Consider the following 21,691-nt stretch of genomic DNA (forward strand, 5'->3'; position numbering starts at 1 on the left):
ATGGGTTAAGAGTCTGTGATCGGCGTTATTTCCGATCACAGACATTAGGTCCAGCTCTCTGCTGTGTAAAACATTTTTAACAATCAGACATGTGCCTTAAATCTACAGCATATGTTGGGAAGGGGTTAACTATACTTTCAAAACAGCGTCTAAAACACATAATAAATCTGGTTCAGGTACACCTTTTTTTTATTTTTATGAAAACTAGAGATGAGCAAAGTTTACAAAAATCCTGTTTGGCTGCTTAGCCGAATTTCAGAAAGAATGACTTTGTCACAAAGCGCATTTTGTAAGTAGAGGACACAATGATGGGAAACAGTGATGCCGCGTTCATCGCCAAATGTGGCTTATGAGATGAAAAATGAGAGCTTTCAAGGGTCAATCAGTTTAAAAAAATAAATAAATACTTACCTTATCCATTTGAGCACGAAGAGGCCGCCTTGTCCATCTTGATTGAAGATCTCGCGTGGTGCATAATGAGATCATCACGCTGGCCGGCGTGGTGACGTCATACGTCACCATGTGTGAAATTTCCCATGCGATCTCCAATCATACTCAAATGAAGTGAGTATGAATTTTTATTAACCACTATTTCAGTGAAAATTAAGATATTACCATGAAGCACAAGGAAATTCGGCTTCGCGACAAATCAAATTTTCCCTGAAATTCGGATTGAAGTCCACTTCGGATACTTCGATTCGCTGAACACTAGTGAAAACTGAACCACAATTCTGGTGCGTTTAGCTTAGTAAATCTCTCCTCTTTTATAGAAACATATAATTTCTCAATTATATCCCAGTGTGTGATTTCCAATTAATTTGACTATAAACTACAGAAACATAAGTTGCAAGTATATATGTAGGTTATTTCTAAAGAAGAGCGAATTTCAAGTTATGAAATTTGTTCACGCTTCGTTTACTGGTAAGAGGTGAATTGTGTTATGGATTCTGTTACCACGGACCATTACGCAATTCTATGACGGAATTCCTTTAGAGGCATTCCGTTATTCATTTCGTCATAATAGAAGTCTATGGGCTGCATAATGGATCCGTCCCGTGACCGTTATGCAGGTGAGGACTCCCCTGCATAACAGAAACGGGATGGATCCGTTATGCAGCCCATAGACTTCTATTATGACGGAATGAATAACGGAATGACTCTAAAGGCATTCTGTTATGTATTCCGTCATAGAATTGCGTTATGGTCCGTGGTAACGGAATCCATAACGCAATTCACCTTTTACCAGTAAACAAAACGTGAAAGAATTTCAAAATATGAAATTCACTCATCTCTAGTTATTTCCAAGGCCCTAACTAAGAAGAGACTTCATTTCCTGCAGAGACACCTGATAAACATACTGAGAAGGCAGTAGACCTTCAATAGACATTTCTTATATCATATTGTCTTCTTCAGAGCTGTACATTATGTATACCGTAGATACTGTAACTTCACACAGTGTACAGGAAGCAATTGACACAGCAATGCTTGTCCTGCAGGGTGGGATGAGCAAACCATTCTAATGGAAATATCATTTATAATAATAAGAAACTCATCACCCATATGAACTTGGAGGACTGGAAAACATACAGCCTTTAGGCCAATATTAATAGTGCATTTTCCTAAAATAAACAATTTAACATGGACATTTATAAAAGTCCAAACTTTATATGGAATACTGAATATACCAATCCTGAAAACCTCTATCTAAATATTGATCACATTTTTTGGAAAAAAGATAATAACACCTTAATTTCATTTGCGGCTTAAAACAATTTCACGTTTTGACTTCCGGTCATCGAAAATATAAAACTGCAATCTAAGTATATGCAGTGCATCATTCACTTTCACATAATATTAACTTATGAACTGGTACACAGCAAGCGGACTTATGATTTACTGCCTTTTAGTAAAGTTTTGAAGTACCTATAAGTTAGAATCTGAATTGTTTTTGTTATTCAACCAATTCATATCTTCATGTAACTATATCTGCCCCATCCAATTACATACAAATGGATGGTTATTTGAGAAGGTATAATGGTGTTTTAGGCACACATAGGTCACAAAATATAAAGCAAATTTCTACATAATAAAAGACAGTTTATCAGATTAATATTCACACATGTCTGAAAAACCTTGAATAATGGAGAGTCTGTTGAGTAAATGCTTAACTTGGACACTACTTGACTATATTCTTTCTAAGTATACTCACATACATACATTTTTAACAAAAAAAGAAAAAATCAGTCACCAATAATGTATCCACTGAAAATCTGAAACTATTGAATCAATTTTAAATGCAAAAACTTTAGGTGGCCATACACATTAGTCTAAAGTTGATCAAAATCGATGGTTTTAACCAAAATGATTGTTTTAACGGGTGAAATGAACAATCATTTTAGCTGCCCAAGGACAGAAGTTAAATATTTGTAATTTTTGCCTGATAATTGGACATAAGATCTTTCTTTGAAAGAATGCTACTAGAAAGATTGTTCGACCATCATCCAATTTCTTTGAATGTGCATAGTCAGTTTCAATGACTAGAGTAGATAATATGAACTAAAAATGTATATGGCCTTGTCTGTAAAATAGTCGTTAAAAAGATGACCATTCGTTAAACTGCTGTTCAACCATCAACCTACTTCTATTTAATGTGTCCTGTAGGCCACCTTTAACCAAAAAGGTCCAAAAATCATGTAGTCAAATGCTAGTGAAAAACTTTTACAAGTCAAAGAAAAACACTGCAAATTATGCATCCATAGTGGTATGTGAGTTATTGCAGAAATTTCTGCGACTGACCCATTCTCCTAGAATTTGAATAAATCAACTTATTTTTGGAAGGAAAAAAATCTATATATTATTAGGGAGGATTGCTAGCATATTAGATAATAGAAGCCACCACCCTATTCTATTGCTCCTAATAGGTTTTTATTATCCTTATATTATGTCATACTAAATTAATTGAACAATAATGTTTTTAGGTAGGTATTAGGCCAGTTGACTAAAATACATTCAAAATGTTGGTTTTTGGATTTTTGATTTGTGTTTCTTTGATTGAGCAACAACTTTACAAGTTGGTGAATGCTGATCTAGTGTCAAACTAATAATGAGAAAAGGCAGGATCACAGTGCAGAATAGACAAATCTAAGTAAACACAGTCACGTGAAACAAGAGCTGATTAGAAAATATGCATGCAGAGTTTACAAACCGTGTCTTTAGGGTGGCCCAATAAGTAGAAATATGGGGACCCATGCTTGTCACTTTTCATGCACATGGAGAGACTGGAAGAAGGTACCATTCCTAAAGGAAGGGGAGGAACAGCCTAGGACCAATCATTAGAATTAACAGAACAGTGACACAAAGATATAGAACAGTTGTTAGCAAAGAATTCTTAGTATAATTAGCAAAGTTACAAAAATATATCTAAGAGGAAATAGAAATTGTATTTATAAAGCATGCAAGTGCTAATATTAGTGATAGGCAAGATTTTATTTGGGTTATTTTGATAGATAGCACATTAATGTTAAATGGCATCTCTAAGTGTTTCGGGAAAAAAGCTGAACATTTCTGTTAGGTGCTGTGCATTTGTACCAGGAAGCCAGGGAGTATTTAATATGAATTGAAATTCAAAACTGTAAGGTGACTTTCAGATTGGATAGTAATGACACACTGGAGATTTCTTTAAAAATAATGACAAGTAAATATTTTTTTCTGTCAATTAAAAAGTGAATGTTCAACATTTTGGTGACAGAGTAATATTACAAAATTCTCCCACTAGGGGGAGCTTAGAAGCTCCATATTATAAAGAGTATCCAGTAAACCTCTTTACTGTCTCTAGTGGTGACTTCTAACAGCTACAGTTGTGTCATATAACACTATGTATGTGGAGGTTTTGGTGCTTGGAATAAAAAAATGGAGTTCTGATTGTGATGAAACTATATCAGCACAGAACTTTAAAGCTAATAACAATGTTGTCTTAAAGGGCTGAAATTCAATTTAAATTTGTTGAACTTACAGTTAACTTCACATATTAGTTTGTTATTCTAAGTGCAAAACAAAGTATTAGATATTAAATCCAATGGGCTATTACAAGAGGATCCACAGCAGAAACTGAAGGCTGAAACTGATATTCACCATAGACCTGCATGAGGATTTAGTGGGGCAAACCCATGTGAGGCAAATGAATGTCCATTGCTTGGACAAAAATCCACCCTATTTTTCTGGAGCATGTGGATGGCGTATAAAACAACATATTCACTTGTGTTGGATGAAGACTGTTAGTACATTTTATAAGGATTTAGGCACAGAGTTCTCATCAATTATCCTCGTCAGTTATGGGCCTCATGGTTCAGAGAATGCTCTGTGAACCACACATTGTGTTGGAAATAATTAAATTTTATTATAGAATCTACAGTATAATTTCTGGAGTAGTTGTAAATTTAATATTGAATTACATTTATTGATGTCAACTAAAATTCCTTTAAAGGGATTGTATGGTCTTAGAAAGAAAATTGACGTTGCTGGGAATGGAAGTGATCTAGAATAAACAATGCAGCAGTACTTACCTAGTAGACCCATCCCCACCACTGCAATCCTTCTCGCAGCGCTTTGTTTACCTGGCTGCAGTGGTGATGTTGGGTCAACAACCCATGACTAGGGATGAGTGAACTCGTGTTTTCAAGTTCGGCGTACAAGGTACGGGTTATAACTTATGGTCTGTGGTAGCGGAATACATAACAGAAATCTTAGATAACCCAAACCTTGTACGCCGAACTTGAAAACAAAAATTCGCTCATCCCTACCCATGACAGCTGCAGCCAATCACTGGCCTCAGCAATGACCCCTTTAAAAATAACTACATTTCACAAAACTTTTCACATATCATAGAGAAATCTAAAGGAAGGTCTTCTGCTAGTGAGGAGAGCCAATTGCAACTGAAGGGGCACAATATTTGGCTGAATGCTCCTGCTTCTTCAATTTCATTGGGCAGCACAGTGGCTCAGTGGTTAGCACTGGTGCTTTGAAGCGCTGGGGTCCTGGGTTCGGATCAGACCAAGGATAACATCTGCATGGAGTTTGTATGTTCTCCCCGTGTTTGCTTGGGTCTCCGTTGGGTTCTCCGGTTTTCTCCTACATTTCAAAGACATACTGATAGGGAACTTAGATTGTGAGCCCCATTTGGGACAGCTTGATGCTAATGTCTGTAAAGCTATGCGGAATATGTCAGTGCTATATAATAATAATAAAATAATTTCAGCAGGGTCCTCACCAAAAGTTTTGTGAAAGTGCAGTTATTCTTTAATAATACAGCACAACGCCTACTTTAAACATGGCAGTTATGGTATAAGGGGGCAGTATTTGTGATCTGAGCAGTTTAAAGAACAGAAAATATAAATTTGACTGTGAAAACGGCTTCAGGTTTAATTTCAAAGTCACAACTAATAAAGCTGTATCAATCCTTCTAATCTTTCCATCAATAAATATTAATATAAATTCAGATTTTATGTAACCTTGAAAATGACCCTTTAACATTTGCCATCACTTGTGGTATGAAAGCAAACGTTAATTAAATATCTCATTAAATCAAATTTGATGGCTACAAATCGAAAAAATGATTAATGGAGACCAGCGGCAGTTTTTCACATGGAAACTAGGCCGTTAAAATGTTTTAAGTACTTGGCACATAAAGAATTAGGATGGCCTTGTTATAAGTTATACCAAGCAGATATTGCCATGGTAACCGCCACTTCCATAACTCTTTCAAATGTAAAAGTAAAAGGCTTAGGATGAAAGTAATTGAGTACACATCTAATCCCAGAGTAGGCGACAATGGCATACTAACACTGTGGATATGGATGCAGAATATGCAAAAAAGGATTGTCACTTGGCCTCAAAGTAAATGTCCACCTTCTGCAATGTCATTTTTAGGTCCAATTTTCTCAGCTCAATATTTTTTTTTTACTATATCTTTATAGGTTTATCTAATACAAGCTCCAAATCACCTGCATAGACAAAGATGGCAATTTACTAAGACTTCCATTTCCAATTCCTGTCTTAGTAAAAATGTGCTGGAGTAGGATGCGCCAAATTTATTTAGACCAAGGCTAAATGTGTGGCGTGTTTATCACAATTTATTTACAATTGGTCTTGGATTGGCCGGACATAAACCGCAGCATGCAGCGGTTTGTGTCCGTCCGGTTCTCCGCTTGCCTGCCAGAATGCGTACGAATCTCCACCGGACCCCATGGCTGGTGGACATTATGTCCGCATTCGGTAGCGATGTGAAAGTAGCCTAAATTGTGTATCTCTGCTGTGTTTAACAATGTTGCAACATTGTTACCATTATCTCGGCTACGGTGTATCTAATATAATGTGTCTCTCTGCTGGAGAATATCTCCCTGATGCAGACCAGCAGAAGAATCTACTAGATAGATACATCTGCTGGTCTCCAGCATGGAGATAGATCGTGTCTCTCTGCTCGAACCTATTAGATACAGTGTTGCTAAGATACTATCAACAAAACAGAGAAAAATGCAGTGTGCCTCAGCAGGCAAGTTTTAGTCTTTCTCCAGTTTTTTCTATTTTATTTTATGAATGTAATAATAAAAGTGAAGTTTTAAATAAATCAGCAATAAGGCAAATGTGGATATTGGTGACCAGTGGTCCAAGACTAATTGTAAATAAATATATTAAGAGGCACAGGCATCTTCTGGCTTTCCGCAAACCAGAAACTGAAATGTTTGTCAACTATGAGCTGGCATAGGTTTCATCTACAATTTATAACAGTTTTAGGTGTAAATTATGGTACATTCAACAGGCTGAATAGGCTAATTTTCACACCCTTTTTTCTCAGCTCAGAAAGTTGCAAATAAGACTAATTTCACACTAGCGTTTTTTTGCGGATTCGTCATGGATCTGCAAAAACGCTTCCGTTACAATAATACAACCGCATGCATCCGTCATGAACGGTTCCGGTTGTATTATGTCTTCTATAGCCATGCCGTTTTCTATTGTGCCAGATTGTGTTAGAGAAAATTTATCCGTCACCATTGACCTACATTGTGTGCCAGGATGAATCTGTTTGGCTCCGCTTCGTCAGGCGGACAGCAAAACGCTGCAGGCAGCGTTTTGGTGTCCGCCTCCAGAGCGGAATGGTGACTGAACGGAGGCAAACTGATGCATTCTGAGCGGATCCTTTTCCATTCAGAATGCATCGGGGCTAAACTGATCCATTTTGGACCGCTTGTGAGAGCCCTGAATGGATCTCACAAACTGAAAGCCAAAACGCTAGTGTGAAAGTAGTCTAATGTTGCAAATATGGGGTGTACCATAATCTGCAATTTTGTTTCCATTACTTTAGTGGCAAAAAAGCAGTGATAAATCACCCCCATAGTTTAAAAAGATAACATTGTAGCTGCAGTCACCACTAGAGAGATATTAGATGTTACTGCATACTTTTAATGCATTGAACACAACAATGATTAGAGTAGGCAATAAGCTCCTCTACTCCATCTTATGAATTATGGGCAACCAACATGAAATCTTTTAAATTTAGGTCTATGAAGGGTATTTGGTCTTCTGTATCAGAAAAAAACTCTGACTACTATAGATATGTATTAAACAATTAATTGGCATTGCATTTTAAGCTTATTTAGACAAAATATGGCATACATGGATTGACATTTATGATAAGCGTCCCATTAGGATAGTGAATTTTATTTAACTACAACTTTTGTTATAGATTTTATTTTAGCCTCTCTGCTACTATTTGTGAGAAGATAACTTTATGAAGTTCAGACATAATAATAATAAGTATTATTATCTATCATTATTATAATAAATATCATTATTTTGCACTAAAATTTCATTTAACTTCACATTTCAATGCAAAGATAGGACAACCCAAGAAATGTAACTATTCAAGATCAGATCAACATGTAGAATTGTATTCTTTGGAACTTGGTAAACCCAGAGGTTCTGCACCACAGGCATCAAACAAGCTGAAGAAATTGATATTCATAGTTCCAGCGTGAGACATTCTCTTCATATATCACCAGTCCAGGTGAAAGTAAATTGTCTATGAATATTAACACAAGTGGGAGAAAACAGTGCATATGTCTGCAGATTGAGGCATTAGATGCAATATTAAAAGAAATGAATATTGACCCATTTCTATCAGACTTAAGCATGAATACAATTTGTGTTTTAAAAGTTACTTACAGTGTATACAGCGGCAGAATGTAAATGTACTAAAACAGCATTTACCAGGGTGGGGGGGACAGATTATTTTTCCTGTACGTTATAAGCAATGCTGTGGCAGTATGTAAAGTACTTTGATTTGCAAACATTTCAGTGATAGGATAAAACTAAAAGCTGATTCCAAGAATCCTTCTTGGTCATTATTAGCATTATGAACCTCCCACCAAATTTGTATATGTAACTGCTTGTCAATAGAATTATATATTTATTGATAACATAAAACTGTCAAATTGTGACACCACACAAAGGTGTAATGCAGTCCAGTCTATTTTGTCGCAATTGTAATACCTGGCGCCTACTCCCTAGTGACCTAGTAGTACTTACTATGTCCTGTTAAGTTGGACCCAGAATCAATCTATGTGTCTAGTCCCTTAATGTGGGGTTAACCAGTAATATCTTTGTTCAGTACTTGACAATTCCATGCTAGCGTCAAGGCCCCTATACACATTAGCCAGGAATATTGTCCGTCTCTCTAATGTGTATGGGGAGCTCTCAACTTCCCCATGAAAGGGAAGGAGAATGAATGGGGGAAGTGAATATTTTTGCCCGATCCTTTTGTTCTCCTTGGAGATAAGCCAATGCCAGAAATATCTGACATCTCTCCTGTTCCCCCATTGAATGTACATACATGCTTGGTTGAACTGAATGTGTAAGGGGAAGGTATGGTTTGGGGTAGATAGCTGTCTTCTGAACAATCGTGCTATTGAATATGTATGGTCACCTTAAGTATGGTCTATTCTTATCTTTTTACATTGCATATATGTCCCTGGTTGCCTACCACAGTCTATGCCTTACCATTACTGATCACCATTTTCACATTAAAGGGGATTTCTAAGTTATTTATAATTTTGCCCACAGCTTGTAATTTTGAAAGAATAACAAAAAAGGATATTATTCACCAGGTTAATCTGCCACCAATTCCAGCATTGTGCTCCAGTCCTCCTGACAGTTTTTCTTTACATGGTTCAGAACTGATGTACCTACAGTACATACCCTATATGACCACTTCAGCCAATCACTGGCCTCAATGGTATAGTGCACAAGGTTGGCTGTAATGGTCACAAGGTAATATGGGCAGGTCACAGCTGTAGCCATGTCAATAAAGATTGGTGGGGGCGTTCAGAATGCGGTGCTGGATGTGTGGGGGGATTAAACCGATGAGTATAGCCTCTTTTGCCATTTTATCACAATTCCCAAAACCAGGCACATTTTTAAAAAAACTCTGAAAATCCCTTGTGCGTGATTTATATTCACTGCATTAACTTCACATTTGTTCTGTTTCTCTCTATATTCCATTATTATTAAGTTTATTAGTATTATAACTTCTTTTTCATGCTTGATACCAATGTTTAAAAAGTTTGAAGTCTAATTGCGATATTCTCTGGACCGTGGTACAAATGACAGAGCACTCTAACTCCCATCTCACTCAGATGCCAACATTCACTGAAGGGTGTTTATACTACATGAAGACTGTGCACTCTAGAGGCTTTCCTCTGCTACACTAATAAATTATGTAAAATCTATGCATAAAATGAAGTTTTATAAAAAGTAAAAAATCATGTTTTTTCCCCTGAACAGTTCAACTGCAAATATCATATTAAGAAAGTGAAAACCCACCATACTCCGGGACCTGCCCTGTTCCGCGCTTTAGCAACAGCTTTACTCTCCTTCCTCCTGATTTGATGAGTTCTATTGCTCTTGCATGTGTCATGTCTCTTGTGCTTTCCCCATTGATTTCAATAATTTGATCACCGACCTGTCAGGTAAAAAAAACGATGAAGTTTGATAAAATATACATTTTCAAAGAATAGCATTTTGCTTAGCATGTTGGAGAGATGTCAGAGAAACATCAAGGCAAATGTGTTGTGATGCTGCACCAGGAGTCTCTGGCAAACTATGTAATTGTAGATAATTAACTGGAGCCTTAAAAAGTTCAGTTCATACCGTCAATTCTCAGAATCAATGTGACACAACAGGTATTGGCAATGCTTTTCATCTCTTGTATAAAGTACAGAGCAGAAGGTTGATCTTCATGCTAAGCCAACTAGGAGTCTGAATCGACTCTACTGCTATAATCTGTCCTTTTTTTGTCCATTTTTGTACATTTGGCACCACATAGGAAACATAAATTACAGCAGTACCTATGATCACACAGGAAAAAGTAATATAGGCCTACTGTAGAAAACATATATGGGATAATCTTTGTCCACTGCAGAGTATTACCTATGATTTCTTGACATTTGTAATTTCTTTTTTACTCCATTAGGCCTCTTTCACTCGGGCGTCCCGGATTTGTTCCGGATGCGTCGTGTGTGCATTGCGGGAAAACCACAAGAGTAGGCACGCAATTTCAGTCAGTTTTGACTGCGATTGCGTTCCGATGTTCAGTTTTTTTTCGCGCGAGTGCAATGCGTTTTGCACGCGCGTGAGAAAAAAACTGAATGTAGTACCCAGACCAGAACCCGGACTTCTTCACTGAAGTTCGGGTTTGGGTTAGGTGTTCTGTATATTTTATTATTTTCCTTTATAATATGGTTATAAGGGAAAAAAATAGCATTCTTGATACAGAATGCTTACTAAAATGTGGATTAAGGGGTTAAAAAAATATATAATTAACTCACCTTATCCAATTGATCGCACAGCCGGCATCGTCTTCTTGCTTCTTCTTTCACGACCTGCAAAACGACCTTTGATGACGTAATCGCGCTCACCACGTGGTAAACGCGGTGACGTCAGCGCAGGTCCTGCTGAATGAAGATAGAAATCTATCTTTATTCAGCAGGACCTGCGCTGACATGAGAGTGATTACGTCATCAAAGGTCGTTTTGCAGGTTGTAAAAGAAGAAGCAAGAAGTCGATGCCGGCTGTGCGATCGATTGGATAAGGTGAGTTAATTTTTTTATTTTTTAACCCCTCAATCCACATTTTACTAAGCATTCTGTATTAAGAATGCTATTATTTTCCCTTATAACCATGTTATAAGGGAAAATAATACAGTGAATAGACTTTAATGGGGTCCGGGGTTGCTTTCATTCCTATAATCTCCTAGCAACCATGCGTGAAAATCGCACCACATCCGCACTTGCTTGCGATTTTCACGCAGACCCATTCATTTCTATGGGGCCTGCGTTGAAAAATGCAGAATATAGAACATGCTGCAATTTTCACGCAACGTACAAGTGATACGTGAAAATCACCGCTCATCTGCACAGCCCCATTGAAGTGAATGGGTCCGGATTCAGTGCGGGTGCAATGCGTTCACCTCACGCATTGCACCTGCACGTAATTCTCGCCCGTGTGAAAGGGGCCTTGGTGGCTGCCATTATTGATGAAACATCAACATATCGATACAGGTATAAAACAGGCCTGTAGCACATTAGATTGCTTTGGAATTTACAAAGGAGATATTTAGGAGAGCTTAAAGGGGTTGTCTAATTTGGAAAACTATTTTTCAAATACTAGGAAATTGCAAATTCAGAGTTAATATAGGTGGATCCTATTCAGGATCGTTATCTCTTGTACAGAGGGGAAAGTTGTTAGATAGAATATCTCTCATTCTGGAGGATTTAGTCTGTCGATGACCCGTAGATATAAATGAGCATTGTGTAATGCTTTAAAGGGGTTGGTCATCTTTGGAGGGGATTTCTGCCAGACCCCCCACCCCCACATGGTCAGACCTGCAGAAAGAAGCACACTTGCCTGCTCCCTGCCACTACCTCACTTCGGTCTCCATGTAATAACATCCTGTTTAACAAGGGTCACACTGCCACTGCAGCCAATGACTGACTTCAGTGGTGCTGTGTCCCTTATGAGTCACATGAGCTAGTGATGTGACACATGGGGGACATGTTACCGCTGTGGCCCTTCATAGGCTGCAGCGACCACGTAACCTACTTCAAACACGATGCTGACATACGGAGACCGGAGGGAGGCACCGGTAGAAGGAACCAGCAGCAAGGAGCAGGCACACATGCTTTCCTCCACAGGTCTGTCCACATGTGTGAGCGGAGGGAGGGGGGGGGGGGGTTCTAGCACAAGTCTCATCTTACACTCAAAACAAATGTTTGCAAATCTGAACCCTGCAGCTGGATTAAAGCAACCTCATTAGTGTTCAATAGCCTTACCCTACCCCTTCCTAGAAGCCTTATCCTCCCCCTCTATTTTCTTCTGTAACCTCTATCTTTCTCTTTTATGGTTTTCTTTTTGTAATGAGCTACTGCATTCCTGTTTTTGTATCAGTCCCCGTACATCCTATATCCCTTGTAGCCACAGCTTGGCTAACATCTGCTTAAAGGGAACCTGTCACCGGGATTTTGTGTATAGAGCTGAGGACATGGGTTGCTAGATGGCCGCTAGCACATCCGCAATACCCAGTCCCCATAGCTCTGTGTGCTTTTAGGGTCCATTCACACGTCCGTTATAACACTCCATTTCCGTTCCGATTTAAATCGGAAAGTTTTTTCGGATCCATTAATTTCAATTGCCTCTGCAAAAATGCGGACACCAATCATAGTGCTGTCCGAATCACGGAATCCATTCCGTTTTCCTATTTTTGAGTATGCGGATCCTGAAAAAAAATTAAGCTTGTCCTACTTTCTGTCCGTTTTTCGGGTCCGTTGTCCATTCAAGTCAATGGATCCGCCGATGACATGCACAAAACCATCCGAATGTCATCCGATTTTGCGGATCCGTTGACAGGAAAATGGATGAAAAAACCCCCCAAAAAAACAGAATAACGGAAACACGGAACGGATTCGGAAGCGCTTTAGTAAAAAAACTGAAGGTTGTACTGAAAAACGGATCCGCAAAAAAAAGAACGGTAAAAATACTGGAAAGGTAAAAATACTGACGTGTGAATGGACCCATTGTGTAAAAAAAACGATTTGATACATAAGCAAATTAACCTGAGATGAGTCAGAACTTGAAAGTATGACTCTTCTCTGGTCACACAAGTAAGATGTGACTCTTTTATGATAATTTGCATAAAAGGCGGGAAGTACAAAAATGCATAATACTTATTGAATTTGTCTGCAAATGAAATGAAAAGTGTAATTTATATGTTTAGGGCAGGGATGGACTGGGACAATAAAGTGGCCCTGGACTTCAGCCAGACCGGCCCACTTTACCTAGGCAAGAGGTAATTTTGCCGCCCCTTGACTCCGCCCACTGACTCCGCCCACTGACCACACCCCTTTACCCGCCCCCTTTTTCGGCCTCCATTATGTAATTTGCCCCCACATACAGTAATACTGCCCCCACATACAGTGCCCTCCTTTATGTAATACTACCCCCACATACAGTAATACTGCCCCCACATACAGTAATACTGCCCCCACATACAAACAGTGCCCTCCATTATGTAATTTGCCCCTCCAGTGCCCCCACATACAGTAATATTGCCCCCAGAGACAGTGCACAGTCAGACTCCATTATGTAATTTGAAATTGCCGCCAAAAGTCCCCCCCCCCCCCGTACATACTTGTGTCGCTCGCTGACGCTGATGATCCTGTTCCTGTGGGGTGTCTTCTTTGTCTAGTGCTCTTTCCCTACCCCCGTAATATTTGTATACCTTCAGTCGTCACTTCCGGTTGTGACGTCCCCCCGGATATGACGATAGGATGGATCGTGTGTATTGGTGCGAGATCCCGCGAGACCCGTGACCTCCTCCGGCCTCGCGGGATCTCGCGCTGAATCGACTTAACAGGGGCAGGCTGCAGCAGCACATCCACTATGAAGATCCGGCCGGCGGCGGCAACTAGGAACACCCAAACAGCAGGAGGAGTCAGATCATTAATGCAGAGGAGGCGCAGCAGTCAGATGATGTCAGACATGGATCACAGGTAGGGGCGTGACGCGGGCGGCGGCTAGTAGGAAATTAGATGGATGGATCTCACAAGTAGGGGGCGTGGCACGGCGGCGGCTAATAGTACTCGGAATTCGGACTCCAGAGCGCCGGCGCCCCCAGGCAGAGTGCGCTCTACGCGGTGGCCTACTCTGCTTATGGGTGGCGCCGGCCCTGGCCCGGCGGCCCATAATTCGATCGGCCCACCGGGATTCTCCCGGTACTCCCGATGGCCAGTCCATCGCTGGTTTAGGGTAACACAATGAACATTTAGAAACGCTCAGTGAGGGTAGCATAGTAGAGGTGGCAGGTTCCCTTTAGCAATGTTGAGGAGACAGACTTGCCATTACATGATTGACTGTTTGCTATGCTTCTGTATCCAATCCCTGAAATTTATTGCAGCTTTGACTTGTTTATTCAAATGTATTATCTCTTGTGAAAAAAATGGAATGTTAATTTTAATGACTAGGTGAAGAAGAACAAAGTGATCACTCATTTACCAAGGTACCATATATTTTATCATTTGGGCTCAGGCTTGCACCACACTACTGACACTAGACCACTGCTGTAACTACCTCCGTCTCATGAGTACATTTCACTTCCAGTGTCAAGGCTTTACACAGTGAAATAAGAAGAACTGACAATTTGATATGAGTGTATTGTAACAGTATAATACAATTATTTCTTGTTTCGTTCTTGCAGCTTAAATATGACAGATATTCAAATCTCATTTGCTTTTGTTGTGTTTTCTAACAAGAGTATTGATGCCATTATACATCAATGTGGCACAGATGCAATTTCTAATACAACGGGAAGTTAATAATGTGGCATGTAAGGCTCCAGACGTATCATTCCCATTTCATCCTCCTCTTGTCAGTAAATTCCCTTTTCAGCAGTTTATTAAACCTTAAATTCACTCAATTTGATCAACCTTTCTCTTGACGTTTTTGTATTGTAACTGTAAGAAAGTTAAAAATAAAATCTGTTCTTGTTTGCCATTGACAAGACGTTTTATAATTCTTGATCACCCAGTTTTCAGTTTTTCATTGTTGTCTTTCATGCCTGCTTTCCAAGAGCCATAACCTTTATAATTTTCTGTTGACATATCCTTAGGAGGACTTCTTTTTTGTGAAATGACCTGTATGTCTAATGGCACTATTTAACATCTTCTTGATCACCACCATAATAGAATGTTGCTGGAAGTAGGTGGTTAGCACTCAGCAACCTGCTTTTTGTTCATTTACCCTTACAAAAATGGTAATAATTTATCAAAAAGTCATATGTACCATACCTCAAAATGGCATTAATGAAAACCATAACGGATCCCACAAAAAACACAAAAAAAAACATACACACTGACCCATCAATCAAAAAAATAAAAATGATATGGGTCTATTACAGTTGAAACCAGAAGTTTACATACACTATAAAGAAAGACACATATGCATGTTTTTCTCAATATCTGACATGAAATCAGAATAAACCTTTCCTGTTTTTGGTCAATTAGGATTACCGTAATTATTATTATTTGCCAAATGCCAGAATAATGAGAGAGAGAGAGAGAGAGAGAGAGAGAATGTTTTAAGGCATTTTAACCACCTCCGGACCGCTGTACGCACAGACGCGTCCTGGAGGTGGTTGATTCATTCCTCCTGGACGCGCCGGTGCGTCCTCTCGCGAGACGCGAGATTTCCTGTGAACGCGCGCACACAGGCGCGCGCGCTCACAGGAACGGAAGGTAAGAGAGTTGATCTCCAGCCTGCCAGCGGCGATCGTTCGCTGGCAGGCTGGAGATGTGTTTTTTTTAACCCCTAACAGGTATATTAGACGCTGTTTTGATAACAGCGTCTAATATACCTGCTACCTGGTCCTCTGGTGGTCCCCTTTGTTTGGATCGACCACCAGAGGACACAGGTAGCTCAGTAAAGTAGCACCAAGCACCACTACACTACACTACACCCCCCCCGTCACTTATTAACCCCTTATTAGCCCCTAATCACCCCTGATCACCCCATATAGACTCCCTGATCACCCCCCTGTCATTGATTACCCCCCTGTCATTGATCAACCCCCTGTAAAGCTCCATTCAGATGTCCACATGATTTTTACGGATCCACTGATAGATGGATCGGATCCGCAAAACGCATCCGGACGTCTGAATGAAGCCTTACAGGGGCATGATCAATGACTGTGGTTATCACCCCATATAGACTCCCTGATCACCCCCCTGTCATTGATCACCCCCCTGTCATTGATTACCCCCCTGTAAAGCTCCATTCAGACGTCCGCATGATTTTTACGGATCCACTGATAGATGGATCGGATCCGCAAAACGCATCCGGACGTCTGAATGAAGCCTTACAGGGGCATGATCAATGACTGTGGTGATCACCCCATATAGACTCCCTGATCACCCCCCTGTCATTGATTACCCCCCTGTAAAGCTCCATTCAGATGTCCGCATGATTTTTACGGATCCACTGATAGATGGATCGGATCCGCAAAACGCATCCGGACGTCTGAATGAAGCCTTACAGGGGCATGATCAATGACTGTGGTTATCACCCCATATAGACTCCCTGATCACCCCCCTGTCATTGATCACCCCCCTGTCATTGATTACCCCCCTGTAAAGCTCCATTCAGACGTCCGCATGATTTTTACGGATCCACTGATAGATGGATCGGATCCGCAAAACGCATCCGGACGTCTGAATGAAGCCTTACAGGGGCATGATCAATGACTGTGGTTATCACCCCATATAGACTCCCTGATCACCCCCCTGTCATTGATTACCCCCCTGTAAAGCTCCATTCAGACGTCCGCATGATTTTTACGGATCCACTGATAGATGGATCGGATCCGCAAAACGCATCCGGACGTCTGAATGAAGCCTTACAGGGGCATGATCAATGACTGTGGTGATCACCCCATATAGACTCCCTGATCACCCCCCTGTCATTGATTACCCCCCTGTCATTGATCACCCCCCTGTAAAGCTCCATTCAGACGTCCGCATGATTTTTACGGATCCACTGATAGATGGATCGGATCCGCAAAACGCATCCGGACGTCTGAATGAAGCCTTACACGGGCGTGATCAATGACTGTGGTTATCACCCCATATAGACTCCCTGATCACCCCCCTGTCATTGATCACCACCCCTGTCATTGATCACCCCCCCTGTCATTGATCACCCCCCCTGTCATTGATCACCCCCCTGTCATTGATCACCCCCCTGTCATTGATCACCCCCCTGTCATTGATCAACCCCCCTGTCATTGATCACCCCCCTGTAAGGCTCCATTCAGACATTTTTTTGGCCCAAGTTAGCGGAATTATTATTTTTTTTTCTTACAAAGTCTCATATTCCACTAACTTGTGACAAAAAATAAAATCTCACATGAACTCACCATACCCCTCACGGAATCCAAATGCGTAAAATTTTTTAGACATTTATATTCCAGACTTCTTCTCACGCTTTAGGGCCCCTAGAATGCCAGGGCAGTATAAATACCCCACATGTGACCCCATTTCGGAAAGAAGACACCCCCAGGTATTCCGTGAGGGGCATATTGAGTCCATGAAAGATTGAAATTTTTGTCCCAAGTTAGCGGAACGGGAGACTTTGTGAGAAAAAAATAAAAAATATCAATTTCCGCTAACTTGTGCCAAAAAAAAAAAAATTCTATGAACTCGCCATGCCCCTCATTGAATACCTTGGGGTGTCTTCTTTCCAAAATGGGGTCACATGTGGGGTATTTATACTGCCCTGGCATTCTAGGGGCCCCAAAGCGTGAGAAGAAGTCTGGTATCCAAATGTCTAAAAATGCCCTCCTAAAAGGAATTTGGGCCCCTTTGCGCATCTAGGCTGCAAAAAAGTGTCACACATCTGGTATCGCCGTACTCAGGAGAAGTTGGGGAATGTGTTTTGGGGTGTCATTTTACATATACCCATGCTGGGTGAGATAAATATCTTGGTCAAATGCCAACTTTGTATAAAAAAATGGGAAAAGTTGTCTTTTGCCAAGATATTTCTCTCACCCAGCATGGGTATATGTAAAAAGACACCCCAAAACACATTCCCCAACTTCTCCCGAGTACGGAGATACCAGATGTGTGACACTTTTTTGCAGCCTAGGTGGGCAAAGGGGCCCATATTCCAAAGAGCACCTTTCGGATTTCACTGGTCATTTACCTACTTACCACACATTAGGGCCCCTGGAAAATGCCAGGGCAGTATAACTACCCCACAAGTGACCCCATTTTGGAAAGAAGACACCCCAAGGTATTCCGTGAGGGGCATGGCGAGTTCCTAGAATTTTTTATTTTTTGTCACAAGTTAGTGGAAAATGATGATTTTTTTTTTTTTTTTTTTTTCATACAAAGTCTCATATTCCACTAACTTGTGACAAAAAATAAAAACTTCCATGAACTCACTATGCCCATCAGCGAATACTTGGGGTCTATTCTTTCCAAAATGGGGTCACTTGTGGGGTAGGTATAATGCCCTGGCATTCTAGGGGCCCAAATGTGTGGTAAGGAGTTTGAAATCAAATTCTGTAAAAAATGACGAGTGAAATCCGAAAGGTGCTCTTTGGAATATGGGCCCCTTTGCCCACCTAGGCTGCAAAAAAGTGTCACACATCTGGTATCTCCGTATTCAGGAGAAGTTGGGGAATGTGTTTTGGGGTGTCTTTTTACATATACCCATGCTGGGTGAGAGAAATATCTTGGCAAAAGACAACTTTTCCCATTTTTATATACAAAGTTGGCATTTGACCAAGATATTTATCTCACCCAGCATGGGTATATGTAAAATGACACCCCAAAACACATTCCCCAACTTCTACTGAATACGGAGATACCAGATGTGTGACACTTTTTTGCAGCCTAGGTGGGCAAAGGGGCCCACATTCCAAAGAGCACCTTTCGGATTTCACTGGTCAGTTTTTACAGAATTTGATTTCAAACTCCTTACCACACATTTGGGCCCCTAGAATGCCAGGGCAGTATAACTACCCCACAAGTGACCCCATTTTGGAAAGAAGAGACCCCAAGGTATTTCGTGATGGGCATAGTGAGTTCATGGAAGTTTTTATTTTTTGTCACAAGTTAGTGGAATATGAGACTTTGTAAGAAAAAAAAAAAAAAAAAAAAAATCATCATTTTCCGCTAACTTGTGACAAAAAATAAAAAGTTCTATGAACTCACTATGCCCATCAGCGAATACCTTAGGGTGTGTACTTTCCGAAATGGGGTCATTTGTGGGGTGTTTGTACTGTCTGGGCATTGTAGAACCTCAGGAAACATGACAGGTGCTCAGAAAGTCAGAGCTGCTTCAAAAAGCGGAAATTCACATTTTTGTACCATAGTTTGTAAACGCTATAACTTTTACCCAAACCATTTTTTTTTTACCCAAACATTTTTTTTTTATCAAAGACATGTAGAACAATAAATTTAGAGCAAAATTTATATATGGATGTCATTTTTTTTGCAAAATTTTACAACTGAAAGTGAAAAATGTCATTTTTTTGCAAAAAAATCGTTAAATTTCGATTAATAACAAAAAAAGTAAAAATGTCAGCAGCAATGAAATACCACCAAATGAAAGCTCTATTAGTGAGAAGAAAAGGAGGTAAAATTCATTTGGGTGGTAAGTTGCATGACCGAGCAATAAATGGTGAAAGTAGTGTAGGTCAGAAGTGTAAAAAGTGGCCTGGTCTTTCAGGGTGTTTAAGCACTGGGGGCTGAGGTGGTTAATTACTTTCTGCAATGTCAAAAGTTTACATACACTAAGATTACTATGCCTTTAAACAATTCTGGACTGCCCATATGATGATGTCATGTGTTTGGAAACTTCTGTTAGGCTTGTTGGCAACATCTGAGTTAATTAGAGACACACCTGTGGATGTATTTAAATGCACACCTGAAACACACTGCTTCTTTGTGTAGCATCATGGGAAAGTGTAAAGAAATCAGCCAATATATCAGTAAGACAATTGTGGACTTGCACAAGTGTGGCTCAACCTTGGGTGCAATTTCAAGATACCTGAAGGTGCATCGTTTATCTGTACAAACAATTATACGCAAGGACAAACAAGATGGGAATGTCCAGCCATCATACCGCTCAGGAAGGAGACGGGTTCTGTGTCCCAGAGATGAACTTGCTTTGGTCCGACATGTGCATATCAACCCAAGAAGAAAAGCAAAAGACCTTGTGAAGATGATGGTGGAAGCTGGTAAGATTGTGTCAATATGCACAGTGAAACGAGTACTGTATCAACATGGGCTGAAAGGCCACTCTGCCAGAAAGAAGCCATTACTCCAAAAAAAAAGCCAGATTAATGTTTTCAAATGCACACCGGAACAAAGATCTACATTTTTGGAGACATGTCCTGTGGTTTGACGAAACTAAAATTGAACTTTTTGGCCATAATGACAATTGCTACATTTGGAGGAAAAAGGAAGAAGCTTTGAAGCCTAAGAACTCCATCCCAACTGTGAAACACGGGTGTGGCAGCATCATGTTGTGGGGTTGTTTTGCTGCAGGAGGGACTGGTGCACTTCACAAAATAGATAGCATCACGAGGAAAGAAGATTATGTGGAAATACTGAAGCAACATCTCAAGCCATCAGCCAGGAAGTTAAAGCTTGGGCGGAAAAGGTTCTTCCAAATGGACAATGACCCGAAGCATACTGCCAAACTGGTTACAAAGTGGCTTAAGGATAACAAAGTCAATGTATTGGAGTGGCCATCACAAAGCCCTGATCTCAATCCTATTGAAAATTTATGGCCAAAGCTGAAAAGGCAGGTGCAAGCAAGGCGACCAACAAACATGGCGCAATTACACCAGTTTTGTCGGGAGGAATGGGCCCAAATTCTGTCAGCTGTATTACAAAACGGCCCCTCTGTGTATGCAGGGGTATCACCATCACAAATCTGTCATGGGTCATAAATGGCTTAACCTTAATTCTCTAGGGACAGCACCTCAAAGCTCAGCTGCACTTGCACCAAGTTCTGTGCATAGATACATTAACTGAACCAGACTGTGTGCACAGATACAGTAACAGAACCAAGCTGTGCATATAGATACAGTGACAGAACCAAGCTGTGCATATAGATACAGTAACAGAACCAAGCTGCAGGTATAGATACAGTAATAGAACCAAGCTTTGTGTAAAGATACAGTAACAGAACCAAGCTGCATGTATAGATACAGTATCAGAACCAAGCTACATATATAGATACAGTAACAAACCAAGCTCTGTGTATATAGATATAGTAACAGAACCAAGCTATGCACATACAGTAACAGAACCAAGCTCTGTGCATAGATACAGTTCCAGAACTACGCTCTGTACATACACAGTAATAGAAGCAAGCTGTGTGTATAGATACAGAAACAGAACCATCCGTTATGCCTAGATACAGTAACAGAACCAAGCTCTGTGCATAGATACAGTAACAGAATCATGCTGTGTATAGATACAGTAACAGAACCAAGCTCTGTGCATAAATACAGTAACAGAACCACACTGTGTGGATAGATACAGTAACAGAACCAATCTCTGTGCATAAATACAGTAAC

The 21,691-nt window shown here is 40.2% G+C and overlaps 1 protein-coding gene across 6 annotated transcripts in view; it reads right to left on the reverse strand.

Annotated features, from left to right (window-relative positions):
- Positions 1–21,691, reverse strand: part of MAGI2 (membrane associated guanylate kinase, WW and PDZ domain containing 2) — a 1,066,131-nt gene that overhangs the window by 43,837 nt on the left and 1,000,603 nt on the right. For 5 of the 6 annotated variants that reach the window (XM_040413058.1, XM_040413064.1, XM_040413057.1 and 2 more), the window contains one exon: positions 9,874–10,012. In XM_040413058.1, the coding sequence (XP_040268992.1) occupies positions 9,874–10,012 (139 nt within the window). Of the gene's footprint in view, positions 1–3,205; positions 3,320–9,873; positions 10,013–21,691 lie in introns of those variants that run through there. The other variant, XM_040413088.1, reaches the window with a different exon arrangement.

The sequence above is a fragment of the Bufo bufo genome, chromosome 1 (genome assembly GCF_905171765.1).
Source record: "Bufo bufo chromosome 1, aBufBuf1.1, whole genome shotgun sequence".
Taxonomy (NCBI): Eukaryota; Metazoa; Chordata; class Amphibia; order Anura; family Bufonidae; genus Bufo; species Bufo bufo.